The 19,703-nt window shown below is 43.0% G+C and overlaps 1 protein-coding gene across 2 annotated transcripts in view; it reads left to right on the forward strand.

The window, feature by feature from the left end:
* Lrmda (leucine rich melanocyte differentiation associated) overlaps positions 1-19,703 on the forward strand; it is a 1,020,124-nt gene that overhangs the window by 611,357 nt on the left and 389,064 nt on the right. Inside the window, exon 6 of one of the 2 annotated variants that reach the window (XM_059273858.1) lies at positions 16,632-17,058. The exons of the other annotated variant lie outside the window; for it this stretch is intronic. Coding sequence (XP_059129841.1) covers positions 16,632-16,898 — 267 coding nt within the window. The 3' untranslated portion in view covers positions 16,899-17,058. Of the gene's footprint in view, positions 1-16,631; positions 17,059-19,703 lie in introns of those variants that run through there. 2 annotated transcript variants of the gene reach the window in all.

Here is a 19,703-nt window from a genome sequence, read left to right on the forward strand (position 1 = left end):
GTGCTGTGAGCAAGACCGTGTGAAGGCTAGCTCACGATGGCACTGGTGCTCCTGTGCCAGGGTTGTGCCAGCACCTCTTTCTGGGATCCCTCTGGACTCTGTCACTCCATGGAGCTCTGCTGCTTGGAAAGTCTTCCTGAGTCCATGGACACAGCATATTGTAGGAATTAAATTGGTACATAATCAAGCCTCTTACATGACAGGTAAATCTACAGAATGGATAGGCCAGTGCTCAGCCATGGAGACGCCAGGCCCCAAGGGCAAGTCATCACATCATTCTGAAGCTAACAGTTGGACATCAGCATTTGCACATTCATGTTGCATGTTGGCATGGCAGATGAAGAAGGAAACCATGAGGATGGCATGGGCCCATCTATTTGGGAGTTCCGCTTATTTCCAAGTCACTATTATTAGCAGCAGATGAGGAAAGTTTAAGCAGAAGGTAGAGAAGAAAATTCACAAAAGCTGAGAGTTGTGATTCTTAGCTATTAACGCCGAGCCAAGTTGGAGAGTAGGAAGAAGCAGGGAGATGATGTAGGGCTACCCAACTCAAACAAGATAAATAACGTCATAGAGTTAAAAATGAGAAGTTGAGGCTGGCTCAGCAATAGAGGGATTGCTAGCATGTGCAAGGCCCTGAGCTCCATTTCTAGATCCCTGACCCCCCAAACATGTAATGGAAAGACACAGAAGCGGCTTTGGGCAGGAGGGGAAATGTAGCGCAGTGACAGAGCATGTGTGAATGCCCATGTTCGATCCCCAGCAGTCCCTGAAACTCAATTCATTTGAAGAAGTAACTAAGGATAGCACCCCATCTTCCTGAATGTGTGCATGCGTGCATGCATGAGAGAGAGAGAGAGAGAGAGAGAGAGAGAGAGAGAGAGAGAGAGAGAGAGAGAGAAGAGGAGAGGAGAGAGAGAGAAGAGGGGTTATTGCTAGCAGGTAAGCTTTGGCTAAATAGCAGGGTGCGGTGGTGCATACCTTAATTCCGCAGAGGTGGAGGCATGAGGATCATGAGGATCTTTGAGTTCAAGGCCAGGCTGGGCAAGATAGCCAGGGCTACACAGAGAAACCTTGTCTTGAAGGGAGAAAAGAACAGAACAAAGAAAGACAGAAAAAAGAGCCTTAATTATGGCATTTCCTTCTTTAAACAGTGGGTTTATTGAGTAGCAGATATCCAGAAGGAAAAAAGCCCTAATTCTCTTTCAAATAAAGTATCTCTGCCCCTAGAGGCACCCCTTTGTCCTGAAAGCGTCGTTCAGGAGTAGAACTTGTTTTTCCCACCTAAAACTTGGAATAATGTCCAAATTCATCCACAACTATTAGCTCCAGCTTGGAAACATATGACTGCCCCTGCACCCAGGGAGTGTGTTTGCTCACCCCACAATTTCCACCTACATGGGGTCAGTGTAGATGACCTTTGGGGACTCATGAACCAAGTCCTCCAGTCCATATGTGTCCTCTCTGTTCCTCGGACAAGTGGCTCAGGAGCACAGGAGGGCCAGTCTGCCCTTGGGGTCCCCAAAGGCTGGGGGGACAGTTTGCTCCTCCATTCTCTCCTCCGCTTCTCATCCAGAGCGTTTGAGAGGAGCAGTCAGGGTGCCATCAGCAGCGCCTGGTGTCTGCTGCCTCTCGTGTTAACTGAGCCTTGCTCGGTGCCACCGTTGTTGGCGACAGCAGTTTTACTCAGCCTGCTCACCAAGGAAGCTTTAGGGTAATTTTATTTTTTCATGAGCATTTTAAAATATGGCAGTAAATTTTGAGCTACATTACCTGAATTAGAACTCATTATTTCTTTTCAGCAGCAAACTAATGCTCTCTGACGAGGCTCCATGTGTGTTGGTGTGTGTGTGTGTGTGTGTCTGTCTGTCTGTCTCTCTGTCTGTCTGTCTCTCTCTCACACACACTCATATATAATGTCTTTTTGGATGTGTGGAATTTTAAGTGGGGCTTGTACCTAACATACACATGTCACCTCTTACTTTTTTGTTGTTGTTAGGCACTCCAGAGTATCACAGAGGCTATCTGGCTGGGTAACCTGTCCCATATTTTATTTGGCACCCTTTATTCATTCCTCCCACCCACTCAGCTTTTGTTTTTGTTCTTGACATGGTTCAAGAAGTTGCCTTCAGCTATTCTTTGGGGAAGGTTTACAATCTGAATGCAGAATAGCTGTTGTACTCCACAAAACACCTATCTGTCCATATTCCTCACCTGTCTGTGGACCCTTTTGGACTTGCTGTTCCCTGTAGCAGGTGGGTATACTCCACACTTCATGACTGTGCTCGGTATTGGAATAAAGGATGAGCCTATACCTCATGCTATCTGTCTTTCCATTGTGAAGGCAGGTGTGATAGTGCGTCCTGCAGTATCTGTTGTGAGGATAGAGTGGTGGAATCTGTGGACAGCACAGGCACTCTCTTTCGTGCTATGGACAGCTAATGTTTTCAGTTGTGCCATTTCCAAACAGTCTGCGACCTGGCATAGAGAGGGTGCTTTTGGTTTACAATAGATGTTGGGATATGTAGTGTGCATCAGTCAGCTCAGATGCTGTAACAAAATGCCTCAAGGGGCTAAATAAGCATGACTTCATTTTCTCACACTGCTAGAATTCTAAGATGTGGATGTTAGCATGGTTTGGTTCAGGTGCTGGCTCTCTTCCTGGCATTACCAATGACTACCCCCTTGTTCCTTATGTTCTGTTCTCATGTCTAGATATGGAGAAAACGAAAAGAATATTTCTTCCTGGTCTTATAAACCACAGCCCTATTGGATCAAGGCTTCATTTAATGTTAATGATTTCCTTGGGGTTGTGTCTCTAGACACAGTCACATTAGATTTTAAGATTTCAACAAGTGAATTTCTGTAGGACACATTTCAGTCTCTAATGGAGCGCCCTGTTCCTACCCCACATGATTTCACTGAGTTTATATATATATATACATTAGGGAATAATTGGCAAGGCTTTCACTGAGCATCTATTTCCTGGATATGAGGGGAGAAAGGAGAGCATACATTCTTCCTGGGGAGGACTGGGCTACAGAATTTGGGAGTCTTATAGCACAGAGCAAAGCCATTTGTGCCATAGGAATGGTGGGGAGAGGTGTGCAGGCCCAAGGAAGCCTTCAAGGTGCAACAGAAGAGGCTTCAGGTGACGGATAGACTTGAGAGGACAACAGGACACAGGCCTGGTAGACAGGACAGCTGCAGGAAAGTCTCCTCACAGCCCCAGTCAGCAGAAGGATGGCTGATGCAGAAGTAAGCCCTTAAGCCCTTTCATTTGGATGACCTCGGACTCAACTCTCCTAATCCTCCTCCAACTCCCTTGGCAAATCTGGACGTCAAGGCTGAGGTTTAGATCCTGGAATCTGTCATTGGGATCAGGCTCCCTTCAGCCTCAAAGCAGATAGAAAAGGCTGGAGAGTGAGGTAGGGGGCTTATTACCCATGTCCAGAGAATATTATCTCATCTTTAGAAGGGCTTTGAAACCCAAGGTGGAGATAGCCGATCTTGGGATAATTACAGAACAGCCAAGTGCTGAATTACACAAAGCCACATTTAAAAACAATGTATCTGCAAAGTATGATGTGTAAAAAATGAGCCTGATTTCTACATGCTTTCTAATTTTTAGTAGGGGCTGCTTGGGAAAAGATTAAGTTACGAAGGACTTGTTCCTTCCCTGTATTGAGAAAAATTCCATGGCCAACTTGCAACTTGTATTTAAATGAGAGAGGCCGAACAGGAAGATCAGGGATTGTGTTTTGTGCAAATGAAAATGTGCAGTGGGAAGAAAACAGACCCAGGGAGGAAAGAATTCTCCCTCTTCCTCTCCCTTCCCCTCTCCCTCTCCCTCTTCTTCCAAGCGCTGTGGGATTAATGTGCAACTTTGTTCATGTAACTGCTACAAACAGTTCACTGTGTAGGCCAAACACTCTCTAATGCAGTAAAATTAAGAAATAATACACTTTGAAAGTGATTTATGAGTGTGGTTAAACTGCCAGATTTACAAAGAAATAGTTCAGATCTTGGGAAGCCTCAGGAGTCACGTCAAAAATGAACTTGACCATGATTTAAACTGCTACTTTTCTTACATGACATTTAATATGTGTACTTTAGAGGCCCATATGTCTTTAATAAAATAGCATTAAGTTTTAAATATGATATGAATGCAGCCAGTTTCTAAATTCATAACCTTTTCCACAACTCCAAAATGCTAACCAATAAGGGAGTCATACACGCAATAAAACATAAACCTTAGAAAATAGCTTTTTATTAAAATGGTTAGGCAGTTGGCAGCTGGGTTGCAGTGTAATAAATACTTACAGCACTGTGGGTTTATCAGACGTTGTTTACCCTGCTAGCAACTGGGACCAGACAACTAATTATAGACCCTGTGCGAAAGTACTCCGTGCTCAGTCCCCAAAGTGTGTCAGAGAGGGAGAGTAGCCGAGCTGAGAGTCTCAGTTTAAGGACTAGTATTGAGATCCCTGGCTAGCAGTTAAAGATGACCTTGGATGAGTCCCCTCATTTCTCTGACTTTGAGCTGTGTCATGGTGGAGACAGTACCATCTGCCAAATGGATATATGTTAATAATAAGAAATGTAGCCCATAGTAGTGGTTCAGTTAAAAGCCAAAGAATTGTTGGGGGCTGGAGAGGTGAGTCAGTGGTTAAGAACACTCACTAGGCAATAATGAACACTGGAGTTTAAATCCCAGCATTCATATATGGAGCCAGATGCTCCACAAATGCCTCGCACTTCAGCTCTGACGGACCTGATACAAGCACAGGAGTAACATACATGAGCACATACACCCATGCACTCTCACACACACACACACACACACACACACACACACACACAAACACACACACACACACACAGAGATCAAATAAAATAATAAATACTTAATATGTTTTCAAAAATCAATTCTTTAAAAACTCTTTTGGTTGTTAATGAGTTAATTTAGGCCAAATCTTCATTGAGAATCTATTCTGAGTTCCTGAAGCAGTTAGGAAATTTGAGCCCCTCCAGGGCTCAATGTCATCTTTATGGAATGATTTGGAGGATCTGAGCCTTGCTCACCTCTCAAAGTCATTGGCATGTTAGAAAGGCTTGGTTCACAGGCATGAGACTCAGTCTGTCCCTGTTCCTAGAGATGGATATGGACTGTTCCATGCTGCCTTGTCTTGCCTTTGTGTTTAGAAGCTTCGGAGTGTAGCCAAAAAGAGCTGCCAGTGCTGTAGCTGCTGCTCCTGTCTGTGTGACTGTCTCAGCAGGGTTTCAGAGGAACATCTCTGACATAGGGGTCCTCAGTCTCTGTGTCCTTGCATACCTGTGTATAACATGCTTTTCTGTGTCTCACCTGGAACAGCTGGCCTGGGGATGTTCTGGCAGGGTTTGTCCACACAGCCAATGAATAATAATCCACAAACTAGTTTTCAGGACAGATCCCTAAATTTTCTAAAATGGGGCCTGGGAGTTATAGTCCAGCCTGCCTTTGAACCTTGGAACACAGACATCTGTGTGTTAGTCAGAGATTAAAAGGCCAAGGAACCATTTCACTTTATTTTATTTTTATACATTTTAAAAACAGTGATATGATCCTATTACAGGATATTGAGGGGATATTGAGGTGGTTTAGATGAGAATGGCCCCCATAGGCTCACAGGTAGTGGCAATATTTGAAAGGATTAGGACATGTGGCCTCGTTAGAGTATAACCTTGTTATATATAGCCTTGTTCGAGGAAGTGTGTCACTGGGGGTGGGCTTTGAGGTTTCAGAAGCTCAAGCCAGGCCCAGTGTTTCTCTCTTCCTGATGCCTGCTGATCTGGGTATAGAACTCTCAGCTACCTCTCCAGCACCATGTCTGCCTGCGTGTCACCGTGCTTCCCACCATGACAACAATGGACTAAATCTCTGAAACTGTAAGCTAGCCTCAATTAAATGTTTTCTGTTGTAACAGTTGCCTGCCTTGGTCATGATGTCTTTTCACAACAATAAGCCCCAAAACAGATATTAACAAAGAAAATCATTCCTGTGCACTCCCTGCATGCCAACTTTACAACCTTCCATTTTCTTCTCTCCCCCCTTGCCACAGATTTTGGATATTGAAAACTTTATTTTCCAACTAATATTTTTCTTGTTTTCTCCATATTCTTCCAATGATTCCTATTACAAACTGTGTAGTTCTCTGTCGTATTTATTCTGAGTACCATCAATTACCACACCGTGTTTCCTCTATTTCTCGATTCATTATGCACAATATGGGTAGTTGTATGTCTGTATCTGTGTGCATGTACATGTGTGTTTACTTTCAGTTTCTTATCTGGGATAACATAACCTCTCCATGCTTATTGGAGTGCAGGTGTGACCTTGTGAACCTGAGGTGCTAGATTGAATTCCAAGGTGCTACTTTTCAAGTTGATGGTCTGTTCCTGATGAGACACTGCATCCAACCAGGCTTGAAAGAAGTGGGTCTTGAGTTACATTTAATACTTCAAGACCCCCTTTGGAATGGGTTTTCTAGAGCCTCATTGGTCTGTATGGCTCCGTAACAATGGCTTAGACTCGGTAGGTGCGCCTACAAAGCACACATTGACCTGCTAAGTTGCAGTCCAAGGGAATTATGGGTTCCCCTGAGCATCCCGAAAATTATTAACAGCATGAAGTCCTGATCAGTGTGAATGTGCCTTCAGACTGTTAGCCAAATCTTTGCATAATACCAATCATTCTACCTATAAAAGCACAAATATGTTATTGTTCTCAATAGGCAATTTAATGCAGCTTTGGGGAGGAAAAAAGAGAAAAGAAGATTACAGGCTGGCTGATCTTGCTTTTATTTCCCTTAAATCTCTCCACACTTCTCAGGGGTTGGACTTGTTTAAACACTGTTTGCAACTGTGCAGCCTGTGTGATTTGGAAAGCAAATCAAACTAAACACAAAGTCTTCATCGTGCGCTGTTTTTAAAGGATTTCATGCATTTATTCCAAATATATATTTCTCCCCGAGTGGTTCTGAACCTATAATCTTTTCCTTGTTACATTTCTCTTGGCAGGGAGGGGGGCCAGGGAGGTGACTTGGTTGGGAGTGGAAAGCTCCATTAAGAGCTACCTCCTCCGTGTGCGCGGCTGTTCACAGCAGCCCTATTAGGGCTAATTATTTTCAGGTTTCTATCAAAGGGGGATATTTGAGCTGACAAAAAAATGTATTATTTGGAAGAAAAGTGGCCTGTTTAAATAAGAAAGGGATCATTATTATCTCCACCTTCCTTTCTCCTCCCAGTTACCAGCCTTTCTAGGGAAAAGGAGCTGGAGGGCCCCTTAGGAGTCTGTAAGTCAGAGAGGGTTCCAGGAGGCTGTACATGCTAAGATGCCTGGTACCCCAAGAAGGGAAAATGCATTTTCTCTTTTTGCCACAGCCCACCTGGATCACTCATTGGGAAGCTGATATTAGTCTAAAATTTGATGACCATTGATGTGTGCTGGAGAGATTATTAGTTGGTAAGTTGAGTGTATTAGTCAGGAAACTTTATCTACTAAAAACAATGTTCCCCAGGTCTTGGCAGTGTGGTCCACTAAAAATTCCTAGGTGGAGAATGGGGGCTGTGTCTGATCAATCGGGGCCCCAGGCTCTCTCCACATAGTGATCATACATTTTTCTTGTTCTGTGGTGTCCTTTACTGTACTCAGCTTGTTGGTAGAACAAGATTGAGCGCATGGAGGATTGTGTGAGATTGATTCACTGGCCTTGTCTTAAAATGGCATGTTTCACTGCTGCCTGTCTCCTGTGGTCCAGAATTTAGGGATATAAGCAGTCTTAACTGACGAAGGAAGTGAGATGGAAAATGTGACCCATAGGAGTTTTAATCTTGATTCCCTCCCAAATTTCAATGCTGATGCTTGTACTCTGGGGCCCTCAGGATGGGACTGTGTTTAGCTATGGGACCTTTAGAGAAAGAATGGAGTTCAAAAGAGGTTGCAAGGGTGATACTAACCCAGCCCATCCTGTGTCCTGATATGAAGGGAAATTAAGGCACACACAGTGACACTAGGGTCTTACCAGGCACCGAGGGACAACCATTGAGAGAAACAGAGAGTAACACCTTGGTCTTGAACATGTAGCTCTGGAGAGATGAGAAAATAAACTTATGTTAGTGAATCATCTAATCTATGGTGTTTTGCTGTGTTGGCGCTAGCACACGAATGTACCAGCTCCCCCGAGTCTCTCAAAGCAAATGTGAACATGCTTGGTGAACTCTGCCCCACTGAGTACTCAGGTGATGCTCCACTCCAGCAGCCACCTTACTGGGAATCATGGGTGAGTCCTTCAGGCCTCAATTTTACATGGGCAAAAGCTGTGGGCTTCATGAGCTCTGAGAATCCACTCATGGCTTTGAGGTCTGGCCTCTGCATAGACCTTCACCCAACATCAGGGTCAGCTCTGAGTCTCCCAGCAGTATCTGAGGAGCTTTCCCTGGGGTCTGGGTAGGAAATGCCATGGTGATGTGCCCAAAGACACAGGTTTTGGGGTTTTGCAACCTGGTTTCACACTCTGGAAAACTTTTTTTCTGTGGGACTTCTGAGATGGCAATCCCACCAGGATTCTTCTTTCTGCTCAAGATTGCTTTGGCTCTCTGGAGTCTTTTCTGTTGTCACATATATTCTAGGATTATTTTCTGTTTCTGTAAAGAGTGACAAACCCATGACCAACACAATCCTAAGTGGTGAAAAGCTCGCGCAATGGCATTACAGTCAGGAATGAGATCCCTGTGCTCATGATCACCACTCACTGTTGACATAGTGTTGGAAGACTAACTGGGGGAATAAGGCAGAAAAAAATTAAAGGGATACAAATAGGAAAAGAAGACATGAAGTTATCCCTGTCTGCAGATGATAGGATATTATACATAAAAGATCCCAAAAGTTGCACCAGAAAACTTCTAGAAATAATTGACAACTTCACCAAAATGGCAGGCACAAAGCATGCAGAAAGAGATCATGGACACACTCTAATTTACAATAGCATCAAAGACAATACAGAAGCTTGGAATAAACCTAAGCAAGGAGGTGAAAGACCTAAACCGTGATAGCTTCAAATTTCTAAAGACTGAGAAAGGCACTAGAAAATGGAAAGAAGATATACTGTGTTCATGGATTAGTAGAATTAATATTGTGAAAATAACCAGGCTACCAAAAGCACTTTATAGATTCAATGCAAACCCTATCAAAACACCCACAACATTCTTCACAGAAATAGAAAAAAAAAGTCCTAAAATTCATATATAACCAGAAAAGACCCTGGAGAGCCAAAGCAATCTTGAGCAAAAAGAAGAATACTGGAGGGATTACAATTCCAAACTTCAAGATATATTATAGAGCTACAGTAATCAAAGCAATATGGCACTGGCACAAAAACAGACACAATGGAATAAAATAGAAGACCAAACATGACTATTCATAACCAAAGCCATCTGATAGTTGACCAGGAGGACAAATACACACACAGGAGAGAAGACAGCAGCTTCAGCAAATGATTCTGGAAAAACAGGATGTACACACTCAGAAATAAGAAGTTAGATCCACATCTATCACCCTGCACAAAAATTAGATCCATGTGGATCAATACCTCAATGCCAAATCTGAAACACTAAAACTGCTAGAAGGAAACAGGCAGTTCCCTACAACATATAGATGTGGGAAAGGACTATCTGAACAGGACTTCATCTGTAATAGAATTAAGGCCAATAATCAACAATTGGGACCTCATAAAACTAAAATGTTTCTGTACCGCTAAGGAGTTTACTTTTTAAAACCATCATCCTGTGAGTCCTACATGTGAAGAAGGAAAAAATACCAACTTTGGGAAGCATTTTCAGGAACACTATACTATCAGATCCTCAGGATTCTGTTAAAAGAATGGAGGACACATTTTGGAGCTGATGATGTTTTCCAAACAAATAGATGTATCTGCATCAGGATTGGATGCATTGCCTCCAAATGTTCCTGAACCTGCCCAATGGAGACTGTGTTGGTTTGCCTAGTCTGGGAGCCAGCTTACTCTTCTTTATGCTCCAGGTCACCCAGAATTCTTTTGTACTCATGGGAGACACTGACAATGCCCTTGAAATAATGCATACCCTTATGTGTTCAGATTGCTTCAGCTCCCATTTTCAAACCACTAGAACTTGATTTTAAATACTGCAGAAAGGTGTTTCATGTACCCCAGTGACCCTAAAGCATAGGTTGAGGGGGAAGGGAGGATTAGAAAGGACCATTGTCATGTACTGGTTCTGTTGACCATTCTTGAATTTCAGATCCTGACTCCACCCCTCTTTCAGGAGCCCATGGCAACCAGAAGCTTCTCCAGAAGAGGAGGAAAAAGATATTTTATGTCACTTTTATTCAAAACAAGCTTTGTAGCAGGGTGAACTTTTGAGATTAACCACAGACAGGAGAAGGTCTTTAAGCCATAAGAAAATGACAGTGAGTTCAGATTTTCTACTCTCCCTCTCCCGGAGGGTGGGTTATCTGTCTTTGTCATGGCTAATAGCAATTTATGCTATCCATGACCACTGGAAGGAAAAAAAATCATATTTAAAAAATGAACTGAGACAGATTTCTTCTCTATTTGGAACCAGCTCATGCCGTGCAGAAGGCAGTAGAATATTCAAGGACATGGTCTCCCAGTCTTTACTGGGAGGTTGTCATTTATTTATGATCTTATCATTTAGATTTCAAACTTAGGAGACATTCTTCTGGAATCTTTAAAAAGAAAGAGACTTTGGATTTTTGAGGATAAAAAGAGCTTCTTAAGATCTTCCAGTTTTAAGGAAAGGGGGTACTTCTTAGCTTGTCAAGCATCAATAACACTGTCACCCACAGAGCAAGGTGGAAAGAAATATGACTGGAGCCTCAAGATTGAGAGCGTTTCAAAGCCAGGTCTGAAAATGCAATATTCCAAACCCAGGATCTGTGTACCAAGCTATTAAAGATAAAGGGTTTGGATTTTTCACAATTTTGGAATCTTGGTTCAAGTGAATGGAACTTGTCCTCATTTTTTTCTATTACTCATTCTAATCCCAACTCTTCAGTGGCTATTTAAATAAGAACATACATAATGGAATGGCAGCACCAGACAATATCAGCTCGTGAAACACATAGAAACTGTAATTCACTAGAAGGTTGAAGACAGCATTCGATGATTCAAGGAATCTGTCTAGAATGTAAGAGTGTTAACACATAGCATTCTCTTTTTCTCTCCCTATTCTCCCAAAATATTCAAAGGAGTCTTACGTAAGTGCCTCCTTTGGGGGGAGGTCTTGTTTTTAACTCATTTTTCATTTCTAAAATCATAAACAGTGTTCTAGGCCTTCTTATTCACCCACCCATCTATCCACAAACCCATCCATCTATCATTCATCCACCCTTCTGTTTTTTTCTATCAGTCCAGGACATTATCCACCCACCCACCCATCCATCCATCCATCCATACATCCATCCATACATACATACATACATCCACCCACCCACTCATCCATTCATCCATTCTTACTTATGAATGCCTGCCTTAGCTTGGCTTGTTTCTAGCCAGCTTTTATAACTTAAATTATCCCCTTTCTCTTTAACTATGATTTGCCCCTGAGCTTTCTTTCCTTCTTACTCTGTGGCTGGCTGTGTAGCTGGGTAGCTGGCCTCTGCCATCCTCCTCTCTTTCTCTTTTCTCACTCCTCTCCCCCTTCCCTAGATTTCTCCTCCTATTTATTCTTTCTGCCTGGCAGCCCCACCTATTTCTCTCTCTTATCCAGCTATTGGCTGTTCAGCTCTTTATTAGACCAATCAGGTGTTTCAGGCAGGCAAAGTAACACAGCTTTACAGAGTTAAACAAATACAACATAAAATGCAACACATCTTTGCACCATTAAACAAATAGTCCACAGTATAAATGAATGTAACACATCTTAAATTAATATTCCATAACAGGTATATACTGAAGACTAGCTGAGACATCTACCCTCATGGACTGTAGATACTGGAATCTTGGATACCTCCCATTGGTAGACAGCCATTGTTGGATTGGCTGGGTCACATTCTAATAAATTTCCTTTATATATAAATTCTATAAGTTCTGTTCCTCTAGAGACCCTGAATAATACATGGCTTGTAAGAGTGAACTATCCCATTTCTGTGATTTCAATTAGGAGTGTCCCCCAAAAGACCTCTGTATTGAAGGTTTGGCACTAAATTTCTCGGTGATTGAATCATGGAGACTTTTGTCTTAATCAATGGATTAAACCATTTGATAGACTTATAATTAATAGACAATTGGAAGTTGGTGGAGACTATGGACGGTGGGGCCTGATTGGATGAAGTGGATCATGGGGAGGGGTTGTTATTTGGGTCTGTTCCTTGTTCTCGGCCCTTTCTTTGTCTTTTCCCTCTGTTTCCCAGCCACCATGACAAGAGCCATTCTGCTCTGCTCCACTTCTATCCCATGATGCTCTGTTCAGCCCACAGGGATGAGGGCAAACAACCATGGACTGAAGGCTCTAAAACCATGAGCAAAACTAAAACTGTTTTTCTTCCAGCTGTTTTATCACAGCCATTTATTAAAACTAACACATGATAAGAAAAAGAAAATCTTTATAATAAAATATCTAATTCAAGGCTGGCAGTGGTGGCACACACCTATAATCCAAGCACTCAGAGACAGAGGTAGAGGGGGATCTCTGTGAGTTCAAGGAGGCCAGCCTGGTCTACAAAGTGTGTTCTAGGACAGCCAGAGCTGTTATACAGAGAAACCCTGTCTTGAAAGACCAAAAAGAAATTAAAAAAAATAAAATAAAAATATCCTTCCCTCACACACACCAAAAAACCTAAGTCAGAAAGTTTCTCGAGAACCAGGAGAAGAAAGGAAGATAATGAGCAAAGGGAGAAAATATAATCCAGTGTATTGAAATATAGGAGGCCAAACCGGAACTCAGCTCAATCGTTTGGTTATAATACAGGGTGGAATTTGTGCGCGCGCGTGTGTGTGTGTGTGTGTGTGTGTGTGTGTGTGTGTGTGTAGAAAAGTCACTTGGGTCTCCTTTTATTACTGAGGGAAAAGACCTTTGTCTTGCTGATGTATTTCAGTTGTGTTTATCCTCACCTGGGAGGACTAGCATGAATTTCACAGCACAGAATCTTCTGTCTAGGGTTCCCGTGATCAGTGGATGCCAACTTTGAGTTTTTCTTCCTGTCTCCTCACTTCCTTTCCACAATGTCTCCAGTGTTGTCTCTGGTTTATCTAAGTCATTATGTCTCTCAAGTCCTTCCTCCTTTTCTGTTCCTTCACATGCCATAGTCATTGCTACCCAATGTCTTCGCCCACTCTTTCCATTTCTAGGAAACACACACAGTATCCTCTCCCCTTGTCAATCCTTCAAGCTCCTAATCAGATCTTGTTTTCTAGGATCCTCTTCCCAAAGTTGGGGCTTCTGTAATTCTCTTCATTTAGTCTTTAATAAACTGTAATATATATATATATATATATATATATGTATACATATATATACTTGTATATATACACATATATATACTTGTATATGTACACATATATATATACTACATACTGAAAAAACACAATACAGTTTACAACAGACATATATATTATTTTTTTTCTCTCAACAACAGACTATATATATATATATATATATATATATATATATATATATATATAATTTTTTTTTCTCAACTGGAGGTCTGGGAAGGCTTCTGATCTACTGTCTTGACCATGAGCCAGGCTTAGGAGCTGCTTCTACACTAAACTTAACATTTCTCATCTTTCCCATCAGTGGGTTTCCCTGAGAGCACTGTTTTTCTCCTTGTGGCCTTTCAGCAGGGAATACTCCCATTCTCCAGGGCTTATTCTCCCACAGCTGAGCTTCTGAAAATATATGTACAAGACAATGGCCAGCCTTGGGCCAGAGGGAGACTCTGCGATTTATTTGGATGCTTGCTAGAGGTCATACCACAAGGCCACTGTCCCCATATCAGCTTTGTCTCAGGAGCTGACTCATGTTTTTCATCTAAATCATAGTGAGTTACCCATTATAAACACCTTGTAAAACTCAAAAGGCTTTATGGCTGTTATTAGCTACTGCAGTTGTGATTTACTGGCAATTTCAGGCTGATGTGTGGATGAGTGTGCCCAGGGCACCATTTGTCCCATCTACATGAGTCAGAGCAGAGAATAGCTGTGCTCTGGAAAGCAAATGCCCCTTCAAGAGGCCGGTGGCATATCAGAGTTTGCTCACATTTTAAATGAGCAGGTCAGTATTTTCCCTCTTTGAGTGGAGTGGGTCTTCATCCCATAGTACCTCCATCTGAGTATCCCTGGTGGGAAGTGTGTTTGGAGCAGCCCGTTCACTTTTCCTGGTTCTAGTAAGATCTTCCTTATCTGTAAGAGAAAGAGAAATAGAAAGCTGAGAGATGAATGTCTGGCATGATCCTGATAATACTCCTAGGCTTCCCAGTGGTCAGCACCAGAACCAGATTTTTGCATGTGTCTTTGATTCATAGTATTCACACTTAACCCTCTCTGCCCCCTCCTTCTCACTCCTTGCGTCCCTTCAAGTGAAAGTATCATCAGCTGATTGCCTGTGTGTTGCATGTGTTCATATAAGGTCAGATAACCATGAATCATGCATTACAGAAGACATATTTTTATTAGTTTTAGTTTTTCACTTTCTTTTTAATCTCACCAATGGCCTAAGGTGGGACAAATGACAGCTCATCTCTCCAAGGGTTATTCTGATGTTTTAGATTTGACAGAAGGACTATGCACACCTTAGAATTAGGTTTGTGGTTTATTTGAAGGGGAGACAATGTCTACAGAAACATACCTGTATGTGCAATACGTAAGTATAAATACATATATGAGTACCAGATAAGCACATTTGTGTTTGCATGTTTATGTGTGCATGTGCATACATGTTATATAATGTAATGTACCACATGTCACTTCTTATCTTCTAAATAGTTGCACCAGTTTTGGCCTCAGCCATCAGAGCAAGAGAATAAGGATGTATGCCTGCTCTCATTAGTGCCTTGCCCATGAACTTAGGGTGGGACAGGCAAGAGGGAGGTAGCTTGTGTATCACCATGTCTCAAAGAAAACCTATTCCGGCATTTCCCATTAGGTGTTTATTGCTTACCTAGAATTGATTTGGCAAGCATGTGTTAGGAGGTTACAGGGAACAAAAAATAAATGAGATCAAATTTTGTAGAAATCAGAGAAATGTAAATTGGTATGAGAATAAATGATGACTTTGTGCTTACCAGACTGGAATAATTACAAAAGTGGACCATGGCAAGCATTATAGATGTTGTGGGGGGCCCCCATGCTTGGCTGGATGAAACAGCAATTCCGGAGTGCAGGCTGGCTTCACTGAGTTGAATTAATATACTCATACCCCCTGACCCAGCAATTCTACTCCAAGATATATAGCCCAATGAAATTCTTACATAGGTCCGTGAGGAGGTGTGTATGAGGGTTTTCATTAAAGTATTATTTGTAGTACTGGAAAGCGGAAGGCCACCTTGAGTAGAAGAAAACACTGGGAGACTGGAGGGGTAGATGCCTTGGAGTACAGTGCAGCCATTCATAGTGAGGTTCTGGTGGACTCATGGCGTCACGGGCTGGATTGTATTGATTATGTTTTCTTTATTTCTGATATTCTGGCATCTGGGACTTTGTTGATCAGGGAAAGGCTGTCCTTCCCAGAGTTAGGCAATTCTAGGATATTGCAAATGAGTCACCCAGGAATGTGCCTTGCAGACATGGGCTAACCAATGCAGAGGTCATCTAGCTCCAGGAAACATATTCCTCTATACCAGTCCTCCCAGGGCCACCCCTGTACCCCAAAGCCCACTGAAATGATTCAAGCAGCTCCATCCCAGGCCTATTTACATTACCTTACATTTTTTTTATTGACTCCTGCAAAAGCCACAGCAAAGGCTCTGCCTCCTTCTCCCTTCTTATCCGACATGGTTCTTCCCTGGGTGACCTTGCAGAGCATGGCATGGCCAGTCCTTTCTAGAGCTGTGAGTCCTGAACTCCTCAGTGGCTGCCATCTCCATCTCCTGATCTGTTGGCGTCACTGTACTTTAACAATAATAAAACCTATTTCATAACATAGATGCAAAAAAGATCACTTCATTTTCAAACTAAGAAACGAAATACACAATGCTTTACATTCCTTAAGACTCACAGGGATTGGAGAAGTGGCTTGGTGGTTAAGAGCACTTGCAGGTCTTCAGAGGACCCTAGTTTGGTTCCCAGAACTCATGCCCTGCAGTTCCCAACCACCTGTGACTCCAGCTCCAGGGAGGCCGACATCCCCTTCTGGGGATGTGGAGAACTGCCTGACAGGCCGAGTAGCTCAGTGTTTGGTCCAGGCCTCCTCTAGACAGCCTGTGCCTTGGTAACCCTGAAGTAGGCAAGAGCTCATTGGTAGGCTGAGTGCTCTCAGAGAGCCTATCATTTTTTTTTTTTTTGATCCATGTCTTCAGCATTTCCCAAAGTCGAGTCAATGGAGGACTGTTCTGTTTTTTATTTACTTTGTTGTTTGTTCTTGTGTCTGTGCAGGTACACAAGCATATGGGACCAGAGGTTGACATCTGGCACCTTCCTTACTCACTCTCACCTTATCCGTTGAGACAGATTCTCTCACTGAGTCTGAAAGTCACCAGTTCAGCTGGACTGTCTGACCAGCAAGCTCCAGGGTCTCCCTGGCTCTGCATCCACAGCACCAGGGATACAGGTGGATGCTGCCATGCCTGGCTTTTTACATGGGTGCTAGGCATCCAAATGCAGAAATCCTCAATGCTTGCAGAGCCACACGTTGGCGGCTGATCCATCTCCCCTGCCCAGGACCGTTTGGCTTTTTTTAAATGTTTACCTAATAGGTTCCTCAGATTAAATAAGGTCACGTGTGGGATGTTCTGTGTTTGTCTTTGGGAGCTGTCTAGTGTACAGTGGAAAATAAAAGAAAGTAAGTGTTGTGGGCAAAGAAGTAGACTGGACGTTGTTTCCTAACCTCATCTGAGAACATAGCACCCTCCTTGGTAACACCTGCTAGCCTGAACACCTTAAGAAGGAGAGGTGCTGTGGTGGACCTTGAATCTCTGAACACTGAAGCCACTCTGCCTGACAGAGGCCTTGGGTGTGCTAGGCTGTAAAGTAGAGGGAAGACCACCTGTTCAAGGAGACAGGAGAAAAGCAGGGCCTTGGTGGGGCAGGAGCCCTTCTTTTAGACATCAGCTGATTTCTCTGAATTGAGAAGGCTCAGCTCATTAGGAATCCTATGTTTTGCCAAACCTGCAAAGATTACATTCGTTTTAGACACTTGTTTTAAATTTTTATTACATTTATTTATTTACTTGTTATTTATGCCATGTGGCTCTTGGGGATGGAATTCAGGTCATCAGGCTTGGAGGCAGGGCCCTTCACCCACTAAGCCGTTTTACTGGCCCTTTTTATTTGTATTACTGTGTGTGTGTGTGTGTGTGTGTGTGTGTGTGTGTGTGTGTGTGCCTATGTATGTGCATGGGGGTGCATGCATGTGTGTTCATGCCACATGATGCTGGTGAGGGTCAGAGAATAGCTTTCAGAAGTCAGTTCTCTCCTTCAAGATGGTCTTTTTCCTTGGTTTTGCCATGCTGGGTATGCCAGGCTAGGTGGTTCATGAGCTTCTGGGTGATTCTCATGTCTCCACCTCCCATCTCACTGTAGAGGTCTGAGACTACAGATATGTGTCACCTTATATCACCACAGATGGCTTGTCCACTTGGGCTCTATGAACTCAACTCAGATTGTTAGTCATCACAGCAACTGCTTTTCCCTGCTCAGCCATCTCATTGGCTAAAGGGAACTTTAAAAAAAAAATCATTGTGACCTTTGGCAAGTCCTTTGAGTCTTTCAGTTTGGTTTTCTTCTCAACAAAATGTAAGCTGAGTTTAACCTTGCAGCTTTAGGGTGAAGATTGGAAATATCTACAAGATACTGACTGGCGCATAGTACCAACTTAGTAAAAAGCGCTCCTTGTCAGTATCTGAGTAGTTAGTATCTTCCTCACATCTTTTATGAGACTTCCACTCCTAACTAAACAAACATAGACGTGTCTTTGTCAAGGTCACAGAGTTTATTACTAGCAGAGCTGGGACTGGAATCTACTTTACGTGGGTCTTGGCTCAATGTTGTTTCATTACACTGGACCAAGGATCCTTTAGCCTGTTTCATCATGAAGGGAATTTATCCAAAGCCCTTTCCGTGCGCTGAATGAACTTCTTCACTGAAGCCTTGCAGAGGCCACAGGGTGCCACTGGGATTGTTGTATCCATTGTGTTCTGTATCCTTGTTAATAACCTAGAAAAGGTTGTAAAGAATATGCTAATTAAATCTGTATATTGCCCTAAATGGAGAGGTATTATAAACCCTACCAATGACAGAGATGTGACATAAAGGGACCTGGAGCTGTCAGGCATATGGACAGGAAATCACTAGATGAGAGTCAGCTGCAGTAAATGCATCCCAATACATCTGGGGACGAATAATCTGAAACACAGATATTCAATGGAGGAAGATATTTGGAAAGCAGTAAATGCTGAAGGGGACCTGAGGGACAGTGGACAACAAATTAGATATGGGGTTTCATTGTGTTAGGCCAACAGAAATTGGTAATGCAATCTCGAGCTGTGTTTTCCTGCAGTCCCCTGGAGCAGCTGGGAGGAGAAAGCCTCATTCGCCAGCCAAGATCAAGTCTGCTTGTCCCACTCCTTTCTGAAGAATGGTCTTCCTGGGGCTGGGTTGGAACTGGGGGTCACTTCTCTGCTTCATGGTTCCTAGCCTGTAGGGGTGACAATGTTTTCTGTTCCTTAAGCCCTCCTGGTACCCCATGTTCTTAAAGAGAGGTTTGCTATCTTGCCTACAACTACCATGCTAGGAACTACAGGGATGGTTGGCTGTGTAAGCTTTTTGGGGATGCCCAAAGAAGGAATATCCTTCAGGAATGTTCCTTTGTTCTGCGGGAAGGCTTGGGTCTTCGTATTCATTTCCCTGTGACCCCAACATTGACCATCTAGCAATCTTGAATCCCTTCTCCCCATTCTTCTCTTGGTAAGGAAGAGTTTACCTGAAGATACCCTGTCGATGGACAAAAGGTACAGGCCAGTGAGAGACTGTCTCAAGAACAACAAAATAACAAACAGACGCTCAAACAGGGTGGATGATGGGAAACAGCATCTAAATTTGTCCTCTAGCTTCTGCAGTCATGTACATGCATGTGGTCCTGTCAAACACACACACACACACACACACACACACACACACACACACAATTTTGTGTGGCATGCATATGTGTGTGTGCGTGTGTGTGTGTGTGTGTGTGTGTGAGAGAGAGAAAGAGAGAGAGAGAGAGAGAGAGAGAGAGAGAGAGAGAGAGAGAGAGAGAGAGAGAGGAGGTTGTCTTTGATGTTTTTGAAACCATATTTTCTTGCCATGTCCTTCTCTAGTTCAGAGCGCTCCTTTGCAGAAGGGGTCTGCCAGGAAGGTGAGGTTTAATAGGCAGCCCTCTAAACTTTTGTAAAGCGGACTTTCTTTGGCTCACCCGTTCTAACTTTCCTCCCAGAGGCTGCCTCACCTTTCAGGAAACCCTTCATG

Source organism: Peromyscus eremicus, chromosome 9 (assembly GCF_949786415.1).
Source record: "Peromyscus eremicus chromosome 9, PerEre_H2_v1, whole genome shotgun sequence".
In the NCBI taxonomy this organism is placed as follows: Eukaryota; Metazoa; Chordata; class Mammalia; order Rodentia; family Cricetidae; genus Peromyscus; species Peromyscus eremicus.